This window comes from Vigna unguiculata, chromosome 9, assembly GCF_037176805.1.
Source record: "Vigna unguiculata cultivar grain cowpea cultivar isolate G323 ecotype 2 chromosome 9, ASM3717680v1, whole genome shotgun sequence".
NCBI classification, from domain to species: Eukaryota; Viridiplantae; Streptophyta; class Magnoliopsida; order Fabales; family Fabaceae; genus Vigna; species Vigna unguiculata.
In genome coordinates, this window is record NC_140800.1 from 8,838,868 (window position 1) to 8,859,244 (window position 20,377).

At 35.6% G+C, this 20,377-nt stretch overlaps 1 protein-coding gene across 5 annotated transcripts; it reads right to left on the reverse strand.

Annotated features, from left to right (window-relative positions):
- Positions 1 to 159: 159 nt before the first annotated feature.
- LOC114163753 (formin-like protein 20) lies at positions 160 to 13,691 on the reverse strand. Of its 5 annotated transcripts, none has more exons than XM_028048056.2 (17): positions 13,408 to 13,691; positions 11,994 to 12,697; positions 11,680 to 11,901; positions 9,846 to 11,602; positions 9,601 to 9,730; positions 9,015 to 9,086; positions 8,509 to 8,607; positions 8,316 to 8,357; positions 4,488 to 4,568; positions 4,279 to 4,411; positions 3,985 to 4,079; positions 3,837 to 3,908; positions 2,858 to 2,974; positions 1,421 to 1,489; positions 1,306 to 1,339; positions 1,180 to 1,228; positions 160 to 1,064 (listed from the first exon to the last, which is right to left on the reverse strand). In XM_028048056.2, exons 1-17 carry the CDS (start codon positions 13,478 to 13,480, stop codon positions 1,016 to 1,018), a joined length of 3,798 nt encoding a protein of 1,265 aa, XP_027903857.2. In that variant the 5' UTR covers positions 13,481 to 13,691; the 3' UTR covers positions 160 to 1,015. The 5 variants fall into 5 exon arrangements, 4 of the variants coding, with proteins under 4 accessions (XP_027903857.2, XP_027903856.2, XP_027903854.2 ...); XM_028048057.2 differs by having other exon boundaries at positions 926 to 1,064; positions 1,159 to 1,228; XM_028048055.2 differs by lacking the exon at positions 1,180 to 1,228 and having other exon boundaries at positions 13,408 to 13,689.
- Between the last annotated feature and the right edge of the window lie 6,686 nt (positions 13,692 to 20,377).

The window sequence follows — 20,377 nt, forward strand, 5'->3', positions numbered from 1 at the left end:
TCTCAATATGTATGACAAAATGGCGTTACAAATGTAAAATATCTCTCAGCAGATGCAAATTTGATTTCGGTGAGGTACCTTCCCAGGCAAGACCATTAAAGAGCTATCGTATCAGTGAATTTGAAGAGTGTTTTTCTACTGTCAAATGGGATAACTGAATGCAACAAAAGATTTTTTTTTTCACTAATATGTATTGCATTACAAAAGATAACGGAAACTAGGATTCCTATCTCAGGCTTGTCATACAATTACAGTACAGAGACCTTATTTCTAATTATTTTCTTTTCTTAACCTGACAGTTTACAACATGCTCTTGGGGTGTCCCACTAAAATCTCTATTAAAAGGAAAAAAGGGAAGCTACTTTCTATTTTACATGAGAAGAATTGAATCCCAGAGAAGAGGGTTCAAACTTTGTACAAGGTTTTCTCATGGTACCACATAGGCTTTGGTGATGGACAAATGTCAAATGAGTGATAAAAACCAAAGCCAGTTCTACTCTAGTTGAAGCATGGCCTACATCAAAATTTCACATTACATGGCATTCACTGGATGCCCATGATTCTCAAGTGATCATGAGAAGCATTCATGCTGGGTCTAGATTGGCCTTTCCCGAGTATTCTTCTGTGAATGATCAACAAAAATTTGATTCAACAGGTCATCAATGAATCCACTCCCAGGACTTTTCTTTATGTTCATAGATGGACAGAATGTGCCATTTCACTTCATTAGATCACCTTGAAAGGCTAATTGTCACACCAAGATCTCACAGGTAGATCTCTGCTCTTTGGCTTGAGAATGAAGTTGGTGCAAATGAGCAGAAAACCCAGTTTTCAACTATCTTTGCCCTCTTTCTCCTCAAGTGAATACCCTTAGTCTTCTACGCTTCAACCACCTCAACTTTCTTCTTCTTCATCTTTTCCACTCTTCCTTATGAAGTTAATGCCTTTAGCCTTCTCCATTTCAGCCTCTTTATCAGCTTTCTTTTTCTCTAACACTGTTTGTTTGCAATTCTCTTCATGTGCCTTCAGAAACAACCTTGTGAAATTCAAGAGAGTTGTAGTAACTGCAAAAAAAAAAAAAAAAAAAAAAAATAACAAGTTAGCCTCAGCATTTTAAAATAAATGACAGAACATGTCACTTCTTTTTGCCAAACAAACATGCAAGAATGATGAAACTACAGTGTGTCCTCCTTTCCTTGTCTACTCTCCTTTCTCATCCTCTGCTTTTCTGTCCCACCATCAACAAGAATAAAGTATTAACGCTAAACCAACCTTGCTCGAAAGGACAACGGGCAGGATCCTCACCAAAATATAGGGCAAGTGCATCTGCATTTCTTCCCTGTCCAAAAATAAATTGCACAATCTGTATGTTGCCTTATACATATATATAATCAACCCAAATGATGGCTAAGCATATTACCACCACAGAATACAGGTTTGTTACAGATGCCACCTCGGACCCTGCAACAGCAATGAATTCCTTCGATGTCTGAATTAAAAAAAAAGTGAGTCAAATGAATTGAAAATACACATTAGATATTACGATTGAGAAAGAAGAGAGACATTTTAGAATTTATGTGAGCATAAATTTTGTAATTTCTGAAAGAGTAAACGAGTACAGGAAGTATATAAAGAAATCTAAATAACTGATCTGAAAGACACATAACAGAATGCAAGAGAAAACTTAACTTCCCGTTGTTAGCACACAGATGTATTATTCATGGTCAGACACAAGTCTACATCTGAAAATCTTGCTAAAGACACCCATGATTTTTGATAATAATAATAAATAATATTATGTTTTGGTTGTCTAACAAAGTTACTTGGTGTGTTGTAGATAACTCAAATTCATATAACTGTATGTTTAATCGTAGGTCTTAGACAAAATCTGAAAAAGAGTTAGTCTCATATAAAGATCAAAAGGAAATATCCCAAGACGATAGATCGATGTGATAAACCTAGTTTAAAGAAACATCAGACGCAAGGAAGATAGAAGCAAGTTATACTGAAGATCTGGACTCAACATTTGAAGATCAAACAAAGTCTCTGAAAAGTGTTGGAAGCAAATATTACAAGCCTAGATGTAGCTACAGAGAAAAAAGATTGTCCTTTACCATGTGCACAGAGGGCAAAAGTGGGAGTTTCTAGTGTAAAGTCAAACACACAAGGACAAGCCAAAGCACGCAAGCACACAAGGACACCTTTACGCACTTATTTTGGAAAGACTTTGTGTACTCGATGCTTAATCTGAGAAGGAGATTAGCAGATGGCCAAGAGGTGTTTTGTTTACTAGGGTAAAACGAAAGTGGTAGCGAACAATACCTGGAATCGGTTGGCTCATGACAAGATTCAAAAAGTTGAGATCCAAGTAGTGCAAATTTGATCCTTACCACTCTCTTTCTTGTGATAAAATATCTACTTCTCTAGGTTTATTTGCCAATTATGGAGTTGTTCTTGGAACCACAACTATCAGCCTTTAATCCAGTTGATAACATAAGAGTTATATTTTTAGATTAAACCTTACTTCTATGTCTCTAAAATTAAAATTGTGTTGGCCACTTTATATCAAATGTATAAAGCAAATATTGAGACCAAAACTGCACAAATAAATCCAATGAACAAACAATATTTATGAAAACAATTGCTGGAGCCTTAATCCACACATCTACAGTAGAATTCCTAGGGATTGACTGTAAAATTGAATAAACTGATGATTGAAATAATAGTAAAATTACACTGTCAACTACCTTCATAATGCAGGAAACCAGTATTATGATTCAAGTTTAAATGCATAACTTTCTCTGCATTGAATTGTGATCTTCAAATGATATAATGAAGAATCAAGAATACTAAGCACCTTACGAAAAACTTCAGTCACTGGGCCATCCTTTTCAGATGCAGCAAGCTCCTGTTTAACCTTTTCTAATCCCCTGATGATTGCTTGCATTTCTTCTGCTAATGACTTCAATTGTATCTGCAAGATCATGAATTTATGATCACCATTCATTGCAATCACGTTAACTAATAGTAACAGTTAGCCAGTACAAACATCATTTTATTTTCCTGAATAGCCCTAAGGTTTTCATTTTCAGCAACCAACCTACTTAAACTTTCAACACCTAGTTCTATTGATCAAGGGCATAGAACTAAAAATTAGTACCCATTCAATAGGGACTTTTGTTGATCTTGATTGATTCAACAAGTGTGGCCCTGTGCGAACTTTCTTGATTTTATGAATATGGGAAATTGCAATTTCATCTATGGTTTCTAAATTTGCACACTTTTGCTTGAGCGACTATTTTCTTCACGAAGTTTAAAAGGATTAATTTCCAAATTGAAATTACAGTGGATATTTATCAAAGGGCAAAGTTGAAGGATGCTAATTTAGGACTTTTACATTTTTAGGTCAGTATTTTCCCACCCCAATTTTTCAGTCCAATTGCGTTTCCCCCATAATTTCCAGTCTAAAGTAAAACACTTTGAATTCAACGTGGCATTTGCAAAGTCCAATGTGACTGTTTGGAAAATAAAAAAGGATGAACTGCTAAAAGTGGAGATTTTTGTCTCCTAGTCGTACAGTTGCTTTGACCATGATCGAAACTTTAAACAAGTTACGAAATGGATCGACTCATTTCCCACGTATTACTCACATGGCATGCACGTGCATTTTAAATTATGGAAGGGTGCATTGCGAAATGTAATTGAAAAGGAAGGATTTTTTTTTTTTTTTTTTACAAATAAGGGGTAAAAAGTGAAATTGAACCAATAAATTAGGGTAACAAGGTAGGGAAAAACTTTGTTCTTCTGTATATAAATAACCAAAAGCTAATTGTTACCTTAGTGGCTGCTTCCAAGCTAACAAGGTCAAGGTGAAAATCAAGGAGTCCAGGAAACCTTTCAGCTAGGACCTGGAATTTAAATAGAAGAAACCAGAAAGTTAAACCACCAAATAACATCTTCATCTACATCAAGTGAGACTATTACCTTGCAAAGAAAATGCATTAGTGTCATTTTACTATTTGAAGCACGAGTGTCGGTTAGTTTTAAGAGACTATCTAACTTGAATCCAACAGCAGATCCTGTACAAAGTGGAAACATTTCACACTCAAGTTGTATATGAGAACAGATATAAAAAAAAAATTAAAAAAATTATTTACTGACTTATTATGGGCCAATTATTATCTAATTTTAAAAATACATAGAAGTACGCCATATATATTTCCCCTAACCAGAAGAGAATGATAATAAAAACATTTCTGTTACTAAAAAAAGACATACCCCTTGCTGTTCCTTGATTCAATGTATTACCCAAATAAAGAATTTTCTTCATGATCTCCTTTAGTTTGAATGAATTTCGGACCTCTTCACAAGCAGAGTTGACTGTTTGTAAACTCTTCTTAAACTCTGTAATCTGCAGAGTGAAAATAAGATACTCAAGAAACCAAATCCACAACATAATCAAAAAAAGATTGCAGACAACAGCAAACCTGAGTCCCAAACTGAATTTTGAAAGAGAATACTCTAAGTTTTGACTCCACTCTTGGCACTTTCATCAGCTCTAAAAAATACTGAAATATAACATAACCAATGTATATGAGAATATTACACATACACAGTTGAATTAACAAAGACCAAAAGAATTTGTTTATAATCCATGTCTCAACACCAGAGGAATGTGCCCACAATGTGGTGCCACAGACTAAAAAAAGAACAGTAAAATACTGCGTTTGCTATTTTATGAACAGTGTTCTTCAATTATTTAGTTTCATATATTCGCATTCCATCAATTCTTTCCTTAAAATAAACCTGCTTCTCTTGTTATGGTAGTGTGGCTACTCAATATCTTCACTTTTCACCTTACTTCTAAATTTTAATATAATCAACGACTTCCAAACAAATAACAAATAGCACCAGATAGTTTCATCTTTATCACTTCTAAATTTCCTCTAATCAAATCAGAGTTTGAGTAGTTTATCCTGTCATTACTACACTATAGGAAAGCTCTACTTTTAAGACAGCCCAATTGTGCTTCTTTTAGGAATCTCACATTTAGTAAGATGAGCTGCATGATGTGGTACTTAAGCCTTGAGGCTCTCCCACCTAATGGAGTAGTCTCTTAGGTTGGACTCTTCTCTTGTCTTGAGTCCTAACAATTGGTGTTTTCATTGAGAATTGATACATGTATAGGATATGACTACACCTATTGAGAATTGTCATTACTACACTATGAATCCAAATTAAAATCAAATGTGTTAAAGGTTGTAAAATATATATATATATATATATATATATATATATATATTATTGTCATCATAAAAATATTATTGTTAGATACTTCATTGATAAGTATTGGTAAACTATCTTAAAACATCGAATAAGGATATGTGTCGTACACAGATACATGATGTAAATTGAAGTATAGGTGCATCATAGTGGTTACCTATAGGCTGAATTAAGATGCAAATGGAATATTGATAAATGAAGTCATCTTAAGGGGAAAATAGCTACGTCAGCTGATAGATGAATGAAGTCATCTCAAAGAGAAAAGGGTATCACTAGGTCATTATCAATAGAGTGAAGTCGTCATGAACCTTGACCTTAAAAGGGATGGCAATGTTAGTATTCCAATATCAAGTAGGATGAGCTACTTGATCTGGTACTTAAGCCTTGAGGCTTTCCCACCTAATGGACTAGCCTTTTGGGTTTGGTTCTCCTTTTGTACTTAAGCCATAACTAACAACCACGTCTAAAACATCTGTCTCCTTTAAGTCGGTGATCAAGCATTGTTGGGTAAGATAGACCTTTCAACAGTTTTATTTGAATGGGATGCAGGGATATTGAATGGATTTTCAAGAGTTCTTCAAGGACCTTAAGATTTACCCCCATTTAGAATACATGATCACACCATTGTATTGAAAGAAGAGACTGAAATTCCAAACATTAGACCCTAAAGGTATCCCACTGCCAAATCAAAATATGGAGTAGTTAGTGATAATGTTGAGATTTGGTGTTATTAAGTTTGATTTCCTACTCAAGCCCAATTATTTTGGTTAAGAAAAAAGATGGAGGTTGGTGGTTTGGTTGAATAAAATAACTATACTGGATAAATGCCGTACATTGGTAATTGATAAGTTGTTGGATGACTTGGAGGTGCTGCTATATTTTTAGATGTGAAATTTGTGTACCACCAAAACAGGATGAAGGAAAATGACACTCCTAGAACTACTTTTAGGACTCATGAGGGACATTATGAGTTTATGGTAAGGACATTTGGTCTCACAGATGCACCTTCCACTTTCCAATCATTAATGAATGAGGTGTTAAGACCATATTTAAGGAAAATAGACTTAGTTCTTTGATGATATACTAGTTTATATTAAGATCACAGGAACATAAATTCCATTTATAAAATATTCTCCAAGCTCTGAAGAATCATCAATTGTTTGTCAATAAAAAGAAGTACACTTCCAGGCAAGAGCAAATAAAATATCTTGGGCATGCCATATCCTGCCAAGGAGTAGCAACAGACCCAAGACAGTTAAAAATATGATGAATTGGCCGGTGTTTAAGGACATTAAAGCTTTGAGAGGATTTTTAGGCCGCACGGGATATTATGGAGCCTATGTAAAAGATTATGGGAAAATTGCACAACCTCTCAGTTGCTGCAGAAGGACAATATTTCTTGGCAGCAACAAGATCAAGTTGCCTTTGATTCACTTAGGAAAAGAATGGAAGAGTTACCCATCTTACCAGTTCCAGAAATTTTAAGCATTTGTTGATGAAACAAAAACGCTACTAGTAAAGATTTAGGTGCAGTCCTGCTGAGAATCCAAGTATAAGTCTAAATTTCATATTGAGTAAAAATGAGAAAGTTAAGCACTATATAAGAAAGAAGACCTATAAACTTATTCTCTCAAGGTTTTGGGTTGAAAGTGGTGTTAAATCCTTATGTGGGTTGAACTTAGGTCACATTTATGTAAGAGAAAATTTATGGCCATTGTCATGGAAGTACAAAAGTGGAGATCTTATTTGATGAGAAGGCATTTCATCATTAATGCAGTCCAAATAAGCCTCAGATATTTTACTGATCAAAGGGGGACTTATTTGATCTCAGCTTGTTCTAAAGCTTTATAATAAAGCTCAATTTAGTTCTACATATCACCAAACTGAGGTTGTAAACAGGTGTGCCCCAGGACATATTTGTGATGTGTGACTGGGTCTAAGAGGAAACAAGGGCCTAAGTTATTGAGTTGTGCTGAATCCTTGATCAACAACAGTTACAATAGTTCTACTAGGAGTAGTCCTTTTAAAGCTTTATAATAAGTTAATAAAATTCCTGTGACGGAGACACTATCTTAGATGATTTGAAAGAAAATTTATCCATACCTCAAAACAAAACGAAGACCTACGCTGATTAGAAGAGAAGATACGTGAGCTATATGGCCAGTGAATGGATTTATCTCAAATTACAGCCTACAAGTTGAATCATTAGCTAAAAAGAAGAATGGAAAATTGAATCCAAGGTTGTACGATCCTTATCAGGTGGTGAAGATATTGGGGCCAGTGGCATACCAGTTAAAACTAACCCAGAATAGCAAATCCATTAAGTCTTTCATGTATCCCCTCTTGAAGAAAGCTTTAGTTCCTTCAGTTGCTCCAAAACCACTTACAAGTTCAACCAACATCAGTGGTGGCAGCCAGAAACAGTGCCTCTGGAACAGCAGAAGTATTGATTCATTGGCAAGATCTTCCAAACTTTGAAGCCACATGGGGATCAGCAGATGTAATTAAAGAGCAGTTTCCACATTTTCACCTTGAGAACAAGGTGAAACTGTTGGGGGGCAGCTTTGTTCGTTGTAGGCCTCCCATTAAGTGAACCTATACTAGGAGGAAGCTCAATAATACAATTGTGCTGGAGCCTGTAGCTAATAATCTGTAATTAATAAATAGAGAGATAGAAGGAGAGTGGGGACAATTGGATCAGTGGGGACATTGGTTGAGAGAGTCTGGGATCTCGAAATCCTATTGACATGGTACTCTTCGTTCTTTCTTTGTACTTTCTGACTCTTGTTCTTTCATCTCTATTTGGGAACGTTTCCCTGGAGAACATCATCAGTACTATTGGATATTTTTACTGCAACCTTTGCTTAAGATAAAACCAGTCTATATGCTTTATGCAAACTTGAAGACACCAACACATTTATCGGTTATGTATGGATATGCCAAAATAGAAATCCCACATGATTTTCTGAACTCACATTATACTTTTATCAAGTACTACATAATATCATGGCTTAAATAAAGCATTCACAAACCTTTTCACACTTCCCCAAATTCTCCTTATCACCGGTGTATCCCTATATAGGTATAACCAAGATGAATGAAAATTAGAAAAGCAAGAAAATTATAATGAAAGGAAGCAACTCATTGCAAGAGAAATTTCTAGAAATGAAAACCATAATTGTTAATAAAGAGGCAAGAATCACGTATAAATTTGTTAAGCTTCACCTTTAAAAGCTCTATCTCCTCTTTGGTTGGACAAAATTTAATGAGATTTTCCACCTGATCAACATCTAACACTGAATCATCCATAGCCAGTACTGCAGCCTGGATATGAATTTCGTCATGCAAGACAGTAAGTTGAATAAGTTACAGTCAAGAGATTTAGTTTGATACTATTGCAGATATATGATAAGGCAAGAAACTGTTTCCAAGAACATCTATTATCAAAAGCTGTAGTCTTAATCAATAACTACACGCACATAAAAAAATATTTTAAGAAACATCTTAATTCAAATGCATCTTTTTTAATCATCAATAAAGCATTTATCAATTTCATGCACGAAGCTGCGACATGTCTTGCTATACTTGCATTCATAAAATTACATTTTATGTTTCATGGAAAAAGAATACCATTGTTCACTATGATATGCTTTAATGTGAAATCTCAGCTTGCATGATATAGTTTTAAAATTGCTCGCAATGAATTAAGAAATTTTGAACAATCAACTTACCATCATATCAGGAAGAGGCATCTTAACCTTTGTGAGCATAATTTCAGTATTATTGGCCCTCCTTAGGTCAATCTACAATCAATCAGAAAAAAACTTATTGGTATGATAGTAGGAAAATACTAAATGAAAATTATATCAACGATTTTGAATAAATGCTTTAATTTAACAGCCAAAGAAATGCACACTGCACTTGTGCAGTATTTGAATTGGAATTTCAAGAAAATGGAAGAGACAGTAATGACAACATCACAGTCATGATCCCAAGATAGTCATTCATTCTTGATACTTTATGCACTAAGATATGTTTGATATTTTTCCTGACATAACAAAACTATAGTAAAAGTATGTATTTGTTCCCTTCACAGTTAAGGAGCAATTACCTAATGACTCAAAAGTCAGACCAGAATGAAAACGATTTCTTTGTGAACAAATTACTGAGCATAAAAACAATGGAACTAAATTTCAATTGTAATATAATGACTCCATGAACATCAGCAATCCTTGTTGTGAAGTACAAAGGCAAGACTACCTTAGCCAACGTTTATCTCAAAAATCAAATTTCAAGAACATTCATATCGAAGAATACCAAGTGGATTTTGTCAGCTTTGGATCCAACAGATTTGCGCCGCCCACCAGATTTACCATCTGAATCAGCAGGTTTCGGAACATTTGCAGAAAAAAGCTTCTCTATCTCTGAAACGTCAAACTCTTGTGTTCTAAGATAGAATGTAAAACCAATCATTAAAACATGAAGGGTTGAAAGCAGGCATATACTTATAGAGAATTGAAATGAATCAATAAAATCTTTCAATAATAGGCAAGTTAAATTACATTTGAAGCTCTCCACGTCTTTGTAGTTCATCCCATAAACTTCCTTGCAATGCTCTTGTTACCTTACTCCAATGCAGAGGCTTTAAGGAGGATTTCCGAGTTCCCATGGCACCAGACCCTGTAGGACGTCCAAGTCCACGACCTTTCCCTCTTGTATCAGTTCCAATTGCTGAAGGAAAAGTAGCACCACCAAGAGGTACATGAGGAGAATGAGCAAGAGGAGCTCGTGTTCCAGTAGGAGGTTGTCCTCGACCACCTGGAGGTGGTGGAGGAGCTGTGCCTCCAGGCATTGTTGGTGGTGGTGGTCCACGATTTGGTGGAGGTGGAGGAGGTGGAGCTCTGGACAGTGAAGAAGATGATGGTGGAGGTGGTGCTCCACTTGATGGAGGAAGAGGTGGTGGGGGAGGTGAACCTCTGGATAAAGAAGGAGGAGGAAGTGGCGGTGGTGGAGCAGTACTTAAAGGAGGAGGAGGAAGTGGTGTAGATTTGCTTAAAGGAGGTGGAGGATAATGTGGTGGTCGGGGTGCAGGAGGTGGAGCTTTAAACGTTGTTGGAGATATTGAGGGAGAAGGGAGGGAGGGTTCATTTGTAGACTGCAAAGGAGGGGGAGGAGGAGGAGGGGGAGGAGGTGGTGGTGGTGGTAGTGAAACTTTTGGTGGAATTACACCATTTGCAATGGGAGGAGAATGAGGAGAAGTAGGTAAAGCTCCATTGTTTTGTCCAACAGATTTCCAATGGGTATTTTGCCCAAAACCTGGAGGTGGAGGAGGAGGTGGAGGTGGATGAAGTTGTAACATTTGACCATAGCTCTGTTGTGGTGCTTGATTAGCTAACTGAAGAGATGTCTCTTTGACTGACAGTAATGATAATAGTGGAGAGTTTGAGCCTATTTCAGGTACAATGTTTGAAGATTTTGAGTTATCACCATGACAGCTTTTCGGGTCATTTATCGTGTCCGTAAAAGCAATTGCTTCAGAGACATGAGAACTAGAAGTAGATTTTCCTTTGGCAATAATTTCCTCCTTTTCAGAGGTAACATATGACAATCTAAGTGGTGAACTATTGTTCCTTGATAGTGGATATGAGACATGCATGGAATCTTGAGAAGCACCCTTACTAGAAGGAACCGACCTAGTTGTTACATTGGGTTTTGCATAATGTGCCTGAAAACCATGTGGTTCTTGCATGGGCTTTGAGTTTGAAGGAAGATGTTTCTTTTGAGAAGAAATAAGTAATTTATCAGATTTTGGTCTGGAAATATCAAGCACCTGCAGCCCTGCTTCTGAATCTAACTCTTCTTCCGTTTTGTTGTTCTCTTCGCCATATTTGTTTTGCTTAACTGCCAACTTATCAAGAGCATTCACAGTGACTTCCTTTGTCATGAAAGTTACTCCATAATCCACTCCAATATCTTTGACAGCATGAGTATCTAAAACCACCCTCTTGTCAAGCTTGTACCTCGTATCATCAACCTGTTGGTGAATCCCATCATCTAACATGGAATCCAGAAAAGTATGAGGATCTGAATACTCTTTCCAGATCTCTGTATGACTTCCATCATCCACTCCACTGTCATGAACCATTGGAAAATCATAATCTCCCTTACCTTCCAGTACATCAATTACATTGCTGAAGATCTCTTCTGCTTCATAGAACTCCTCAGCCTCAGGTGAAGCACATTCTGTGTCACTAGCATCTTCACTCGCATCGACTGTGTTTAGATTAGGCATAACAGCATCAGCGTCCAAAAAAAGCACCTGATATACAGATACAACTATGTGTTCAACTCCTATTGCTTCAGAAAACAACTGACATAAGGAAAACAACAACTTACCTCAAATTTGAAGTCCTTGGGGAAGTGATCCTTTGCATCCCACTGAATATCAATTTCATCGCGGCTCAGCGTCAGTATATTTGACCGTACAAACGCAGTATGAAACATGACTCTGAACATCACCTCCTCACCAACAAAATCATCACTTAAATGTATGCACTCAAGAACCACATCCCCTTGAACATGACAACGGATGTCAATTTTCACGAGCATACATTCTGCCTGTGGTTGAAACTTCTTAATAAGACATTCTCTCTAATCAATTCACAATTAATCATGAATACCACTGATTAACAACTTTAAATTTAAGTCACCTGCATGTAGTGACGAACATGATTTTGGCCCATTGAAGTTGAGGAAAGAAGCTTAGAACTTCGGTTGGAAGGTTTTGAAGGGTCTGGACCATAGACACGCACAACCGGTCTGCATCCTTTTCCACCGTCAAGCAATGGAAGGACCCTCAGAATAATGCAATCCAAATATAAGGGTGTTTCTGAAGGAGGCCACTGAGAACCCAAATGCCTCCTTGAAATGTACTGAAGATATCTCAAATGAGAGGGTTGTGGATTCAAAGGGGATAGGAGATGGAGAAGTTCTCTAGGTGCTTGCTTGTACACCATTTCAAGAGTTTTGTGTTCCCCATTGTACTGTTTCCTGTACAACAGAAGACCAGCTAGCATAAACGCAAGCACAGGCCAACCACCCCTTTCACAGTGCATCAAAAGCACGTTTTGTTGGCCCTCCAAAGACAACCAGCTCTCACTTGACCGAAGGAAGTGGTGAATCATCTCCAGAGGCAAAAGGGGACAACCCTCATATTGCCGAGGGTACTCCATAACTGTCATCTCATACTGAGACATTATGTCTGAAATTCGACTGCGCCTATCCCCTTCTCTGAAATTGAACACCATGAAAGAAGCATCCGGATAGTGATCCTGTAGCTGACCCAAAACCCCCCCAATATAAACCTTGTACTCCTCTTCCTCCAACACATTCTTGGAGAAGCAACAATCAAAAACTGCATAAACAGTCAAGTATTACACATAAATTCATTCTGACACTAAACAGAAACAACTGTTACAGCAAGCCACAACTACAACTATAATCTCAGTAACAACAAGAAAGGTTCTAAAATAAGGTCTCCAAACACGATTGCAACTGAAGTGGTGACAACATTTGTCTGTAATTTTTCACACTATCAAGAATTCTGATAAAACTATGACTGCAACTACATTACAAAACCTTCAGTACGAGTACAAAAGTCTCACTCAAAACATATCTTGCACACAAAATCAACCTTCCTTTCTGGGGTTTCCAGCCAACAATCCTCAACTGACGAATCACTACAGAGACTACTATTTTATTCCAGTCACTCCAAATCGAACCCTCTCGTTCCACATTTTTGTTACACCTTGAATAACCCCTTTCCCAACCCGGAAAAACATGGACCAACTGGAATAGCCCAAACCCAATGGCACAGAAAACCCAGAAACAGAAACAAAGAAAGTCCACATTTTCACTCCATTACATAAACCCACTTGAAAAAAATTTCAGTAACCGAGGTCAAAATTCAGCCACCAGTCACAAGAGCTATGCTTCAATTCCCAAGAACAAAAATTTCAGAAAAGAATGTACAAAACTAAAGTAGACATAGTTAAAGAAAAGGTGTAAGTAAGTAGGTAAAGTAAGAAAAAAGGAAGTGAATGTGAGCGAGGAAGAGAGAGAGACCATAGAGTCTGTCGGAGATCTCGAGGAGGTGATCGGGTGGTTTCCGGTAAAAGAACCTTCGGAAGAGAGCCATGGGAATGGAATGTACTTCTGAGTATGAAAAAAGTGTTACTTTCGACTTGGTTGGGTTGGAACTGGGCCATGCATGCGGCTTTGCTTTTGGTTTCGGTAAGTTATAGTTAAATTAAAGGAAGGATTTTTTTTATAGTAAGTAAACTCATCTATCATCATCATCATCAACAACAACACCATTACAATATCATTCATCAACGTCAAATCACTTCTTTGAGTCTTTCTCACGAAAACCATCTTCATCCATTTCCCGCATATATGTATATATATATAGATATCCTACGATAATTCTACAGCATCATGCGTTCGTAGTTCCTCGCAAGGTCTTCTCTTTATGGGACAAGGTGATATAAAATCCGTACGTATGGCTAAAATGCTTTTTTTTTTTAAATAATATTTACGTACTTTTTCTTTGCATGAAATATTTGGATAAACTTGCCCTTTTGTTTAGAAATAATTTGATACAGTGAAGACTTTTTTATTATCAAAGTAGTGTAATGTAATGTAATGTTTTCACAAAATATATGGAAGTAGAGAAATATTCTTTACAAAAACTTCGAGATATAAAAATTGTGTTTCGAAACTTTTACAGATTGTTTTAAAAAAATTATGCAGCTAAACAATTGTCGTAAATTACATCTTTAACCACATGGAAGAATTTCTTTTGTGTTTACTTATGAACAAAATTATGACAGTTTATAAGAAATTTGTGACAGTTTTTAGCTATTTTTTAAGAAAATGATAATATGCATTCGTGCTTTGAATTTTGGTTGTTAAATTTCTGAATTTTCTAAAAGCTATTCTAGATAACTTACCATGTTCGTAATTTATTTAAAGTTCATACATTTGTTAATAAAAATAAAATAAAATTGTACCACTTCAATAAAAGAGCCGTAAATGTAAGTACTCTCTTTCTCTCTCTCTCTTAAAAGTCATAACTTTAACAAACTACAAGTACTTTTCACGGGAAATAATAAAGTTTGAATTTAATGAAAATTAACAGTGGCGAAATTTCTTAAAATATTCAACGCAATTAAAACACAAGACTAATTCAATTAAAATAACTCATAACAAATTTTCATTGTACTATTATATGATAAAAAAGTCCTTTCCTTGCGTCTAGTGACTTAATTTTATTCATATCTCTCCAATAACGATACTTATATTTAGTAATTTAATTTAAACTTTTAAATTTTGATATATCATATATTGAGAGATAATTAGTACGAAGTGAATGACAAATATTGGTCTATTAAATGGCAGATGACTTTTTATTTTTTATTTTTCATGATGAGAGAATAAGTATAAGTATTAATGCTTTAATTCAGTGATCAATATACATTTTTAATTTTTTTTATATATTGTGTATATTAAAGACACTTATATTAAGGAGAATGGGTATCTGTTGTTAGAATTATTTATAATACGTGGGATAATTATCCATGATGTAAATTTATATACATAAATATATAGTTATAATAAATAAAAAGTAAATTGTATTTATAAATTTGGGTTAAATATGATTTTGATCCCTTAACTTTCAACTTTCAGTCATTTTTGAAATTAGTTCATTTTGAAACTTTGAACCAGTTTAGTCCTTCATCTTTCGAAATATGTGGATTTAGTCATTTTAATCAAATTTTGTTAAGTTTATTTGACATTTCAAACACCTTTCATTATAGTATTTGACTTAACATTAAAGAAAAAATGTGTCAAACAGTATAAACAACTCAAATACAATCCTGAAATACGTACGGAACATCAAATAAACCTAACAAAATTTGATTAAAATGACTAAATCCATGTATTTCGAAAGACGAAGGACTAAATTGGTTTAAAGTTTCGAAATGGACTAATTTCAAAATTCACTTAAAGTTAAGGGACCAAAAACATATTTACTCTATAAATTTATATACATAAATATCTTAATGTCATGTTCATATAGTGCCACGAATCATATTATTGTCACATGACCATGCTTCTTTTCAATTTACTCCCTTTTTTTATAATTTTGATTCAATTTGGTCCTCACTTTTTTTAAAATGAAGAAATTTGATCCTCTCCAATTTGTGACCAAATTTATTATCTTTTTTTATAATTTTGATTCAATTTAGTCCCACTTTTTTTTAAATGAAAAAAAAAATTGATCTCTCTCCAATTTGAGACCAAATTAGTAATTAAACTTAATTACAACTTATATATTGCAGTGGACAAAGGATGGACTAACCTTTGGTTGGAGTTTGATTCGTCACTAGTGAATTTTGTAAGACCCGTAGAATTTAATTAATTAAATAAATAATTAATTAATAAATACGGGTGGGGTAATAATTATGACATTAAATTATGGTTGGTATGATGTGGAAAAGTGCTAGCTCATATGGGTGAGAGCACTTTGATTGTGCGAGAGGACTTGGGTTCGAGTCCTATGTATGCTAACTTTTGATGTTATGGTTTTGTTATTTAAATTTATGAAAACATGTTCTTGTATATTATGATAATTGAATTGTGATTCCTAGCATAAAATATGGATTGGTTAAATGGTTTGTTATTGATTGGGCAATTGCATGGTTATGGGTTCAAGTCTTGGAGAACTTACATTAAACTTTATATTTTTGGCATTTTTGGTTTTGACGTGAATATGGAAAGGTGGGGAGGAAACCTAAGTGAGTGGGCAGCCAAAGGAGGCTGGAAGGGCAGCCAAGGGAGGGATTGAATGGCACATTATGTCTTATTCAATGCCATTTTCGTTTTAGTAATTAATCCCTTAGTTTAGGCACACTTTAAAAAGGAAAATTAGGTTAAGGGCTAAGGTTTGATAAGCTGATAAACTATACCTAAAGAGAGAGCTAAAATCTGAGAGAGTGTGAGAGGTTCTGGGTGAATTTACGTGGCTGAATAGGGAGGAAGCAAGGAAGGTGGGTGATCAAGGTGGATCCTACAAATTGTCAAGTTTAAGCGAAGGAGAACCAGGTTAGGGGAGCTGGACTCCGCGATTTTTGTTTGAAAAAGAATAATTACATGTGATGTTTGATAATTGAATGTCTATCTGCTGTTGTGTGCTTGAATTTCTGCATTTCTGGAAATTTTCCAGAAACCGCCTGGCGGGTGATGAATCACCGCCAGGCGACTCATCTGTTTATGTGAGTTTTTGGGACTCTGGGAGGGGAACCGCCTGGCGGCACATTCCCGGCCGCCAGGCGACGCTTGAAGTTACACTAAATTTCTGGGTTTCAGATGAAGCGCCTGGCGGGGTTAGTTGAACCGCCAGGCAGCGCGAGGCCATTTTTCCTGATTTGGGGTTTTCTGGAGTTCTGGGTTAAATCTAATCGGTGGAAAAGCTGTTGGTGATTAACAATAGATGAATTGGACATTACATGGTGTGCAGTTTACGCGATAGTAGGTAGGAATGAATGAAACAGTGATTTAAGGTGACGGAGATGAAATCGGAGTGCTCTTGGGATGAAATTGTCGTGATCCTTGCGAGGTAGGGTGGTAGTGAGATGGGGGGGGGACTGAAATTGTTGGAGTTGTTATGCCAAAATAGGAGGAATTGTATTGAGATATATGATAGGTGATGGTTGTGAGGGTTAACAGTGGCGAAAGAGAACAGGATGGCTCTCGGGTCTGGCACATCGCCTGGCGGGAGATTAGTTACCGCCAAGCGGCAGCGTTACAGCATTGGTAGACTGAAGTTTTGGTTGGATTGGTTCGGGCTGAAGGAGTGGGAATTCGTGCGGTGGGGTAATACTATATTGGGTGTGAACAAATTTAACTACGAGATGAATTGGAAAATTTGGAGAGTGTAGACTTAAGTATGTCTAATAAGATGGGGTCAATTATGGGGTGGACAATGAGAAGAGAATGTTGACAGATAGGTCTTAAGGCTGAAAAATACCATAGGGAAGGGAGTGCTTTTGGTCAGACTGGGTACCAAATAGAGGAGGATTTCATGTGAGCATAATGGAAGGATTAATCATGTTGTGGTCAGACTAGGGGAAAATGTGTACTTGGATAATATGTGGTTGAAGGGGGGGATCTTCTAAATAACCTTAATTAGTGTAATGCATAGGCAAGATAGGATGAGAGGACTTGAATGAATAAAACTAGTATTGGGGTAACATATTCATCAAAAACGAGTGATTCAGGTAGTACAGAGCAAGTATGGGGAATAACCTAGGGGTGGAGTGTAGGTAAACCAGCACGTGACGACGTTCTGAGATGGCGCCTGGCGGTGGGATTCAACCCGCCAGGCGGTAGCAGCAGTATAGTGGGTCTGATTATCAGGAGGCGCCTGGCGGTGAGAGGTATTCCGCCAGGCGGTAGTGAGAACAGTGGTAGGTATGAAGCGGTGGCGCCTGGCGGTGTGGCTTGACCCGCCAGGCGGTAGCTGATAAGTCTGTATAATTGAGGCGCTTTGCGCCTGGCAGTACGCGACACCCGCCAGGCGGTCTGGAAGCTGTGGCGCCTAGCGGTACGTGTCCCCCGCTAGGCGATTTAGCTGCTGTGAGTCCTAGTTGATGGACTTCGTAGGGTGTTCTACAAGGTTTCTGGTAGTGCTTCAAAGGTGAGGTTGCTGGAGTTCCTTGAGTTGTGGCTCGGAACGTATCCCTTGAGTTGTGGCTCGGGATAGGGGTTAAGCACGTGGTATTCCTTGAGTTGTGGCTCGGAATAGCATCTCTTGAGTTGTGGCTCGGGATGGCGGATGAACACGAGAAACCTTTGAGTTGTGGCTCAGGTTGGCGAGTGTGGCCGGTATGAGTGTGCTGGTTGTGGCCAGTACGGATGGGTCCAGATAGATTGCTCTCCTCAGTTGTTGGCTGACGAGTTTGGTAGTCTTGGGACGATACGGGCTTTGTTCGTATGTGGGAACTCTACCTGGCGTTGCGGTGTATGATCCGTAGCATGTATTCCCGCACGTGCTCTATCGGTTGTGGCCGATAGGTATGGCAGCAAGTCACCTTGAAGTAATTAGCAGACGAAGTAGAACACGAATAAACGTATTGGAGATTGAATTGAGGGAATAAAAATATAGGACAATGTGGAAAGTTAATTTAAGTTATGTGATGTGTATGAATACTGATTTATATATATATATATATATATATATATATATATATATATATATATATATATATATATATGTTTATAGCTTTGTATATATATGTGTTTTATCTGCTAAGCTCACCCTATCTGCGTGTGTGTGGCGATGATCGTGTACGCGGTACACGGGAGCAGATGCTGGTGATGCAGGTGGCTTAGGTGCAGCTTAGGCGCGGAGAGGGGATTGATTTGGGGAAACTTTTACTTGTATTACTCTGTTTTGGAAATATTTGTAAACCCGGATGGGTGACTTAATAACATTGGATTTGAATTATGTAATGGACGTTCTAAGTTTTTATCAGCTCAATTAATTAAATTTTCCCGCGTTTTGGGAAAATGAGGTATTATTAAACATGTTGTCTTGTTTATTCCATTTATTTATTTTTAAATTAGTAATATCCTGACGGGATGTTACAAATTTAGCTTTTGCTAAACCGGAAATGGCCCCTTGGGATATTAGAAATAGATGAAAAACTTGTATAGCATTAACACAAAACATGCAACTAACAATAACACACATCTACAGAGAAGGCAACAAATGTGCAGACAGGTTAGCTAATCTTGGATTACATGCAGAACATGATTTTTTGTGGTATTCCTTTTTACCCTTATCTTGTGGGGAAGATTTCTTAAGAAACCAATTGGAGTTACCTGAATTTAGATTTAGCTAAAAAAAAAAAACTTATATAAACATGTTAAAATATTTAAAAAAAATTATATATCAAATTACTCCATCTAAATATTCAATTTTTTTTTTACATTTTTACATAAAAAACAATCCATATTTAAACTTATCATTTTTTTAAAATATTAAAAATGTAAATGTGAAGTGACATTTGTAATTTTTAAATGTTTAACGTGACAAATATTTTGAATGTGACAAGTGTCACTTTATATTTACATTTTTAATATTTCTAAAATATTATAAGTTTAAATAGGAATTTTTTTAATGTAAAAAATAATAATTTAAATATTTAGGTGGAGTAATTTAATATATAACGAAAATGATGAATTGAACACTTTTAAAAAAATTGAAGAACTAAATTGAAAAGATATAAAATTAGGGTTTTTTTGAAAATTCAAATAAAATTATAAGATCAAATTAAGTACTAAGCCTATATTAAATTATATTTAATATAACTATAATATATATTTTTCTTTTAATAATTACATGTCTCAATTTTTTATTAGATTATGATAAATTATTTTTTAATATTATTTACAAAAAAAGTATATTGATAAAGAATAAAAAAATAAATTCATTGTTTAAAAATAATGAAAAGGAAATTATTAATGAAAATGAGATAGATTCTACTTCTTCATATATCTTGAAACATTATATTATTGACCAAAATGTTTCGTTAGAGAAACCATTTTTTTGAAGTATTATACTAATGATCGAATCTAATGATCTCAAAATTATATTATTGACCCCTCCGACACTTTTAGTCAAAATCCGCTAGTAAGTACAAATAAATTTGATATACATGAAGAACTACCAATACATCTCTTCTTTGCGTTAAATTCACATCCTTTAATATATATATATATATATATATATATATATATATTAATATTTATATCCACGAGTATAAATTTCTTGCTTTAGTATTTAATTTTTACTTTATAAAAAATATTTATCTTTGTTGATGATGTGTGATGATCACCAATTTATTAAAAATTATGATACATTTTGTAACGAAGTTATAAAGTGTGTGATAAATTGTGTTTCAAGTCATAATTTTACGTTTTTATGTCCTTTTTAAATTGTAAAAATTATTTTTCAAATGAGAATATA

Excerpts from the sequence above, each read along its gene's own strand:
- LOC114163753 (XM_028048053.2), bottom strand. The coding sequence starts at position 13,480 with ATGGCTCTCTTCCGAAGGTTCTTTTACCGGAAACCACCCGATCACCTC. Across the intron at positions 12,698-13,407 it reads GATCTCCGACAGACTCTATG|TTTTTGATTGTTGCTTCTCC; the intron begins GTCTCTCTCTCT and ends CTGTTTATGCAG. Across the intron at positions 4,569-8,315 it reads ATTTGGGGAAGTGTGAAAAG|TATTTTTTAGAGCTGATGAA; the intron begins GTTTGTGAATGC and ends GTTATATTTCAG.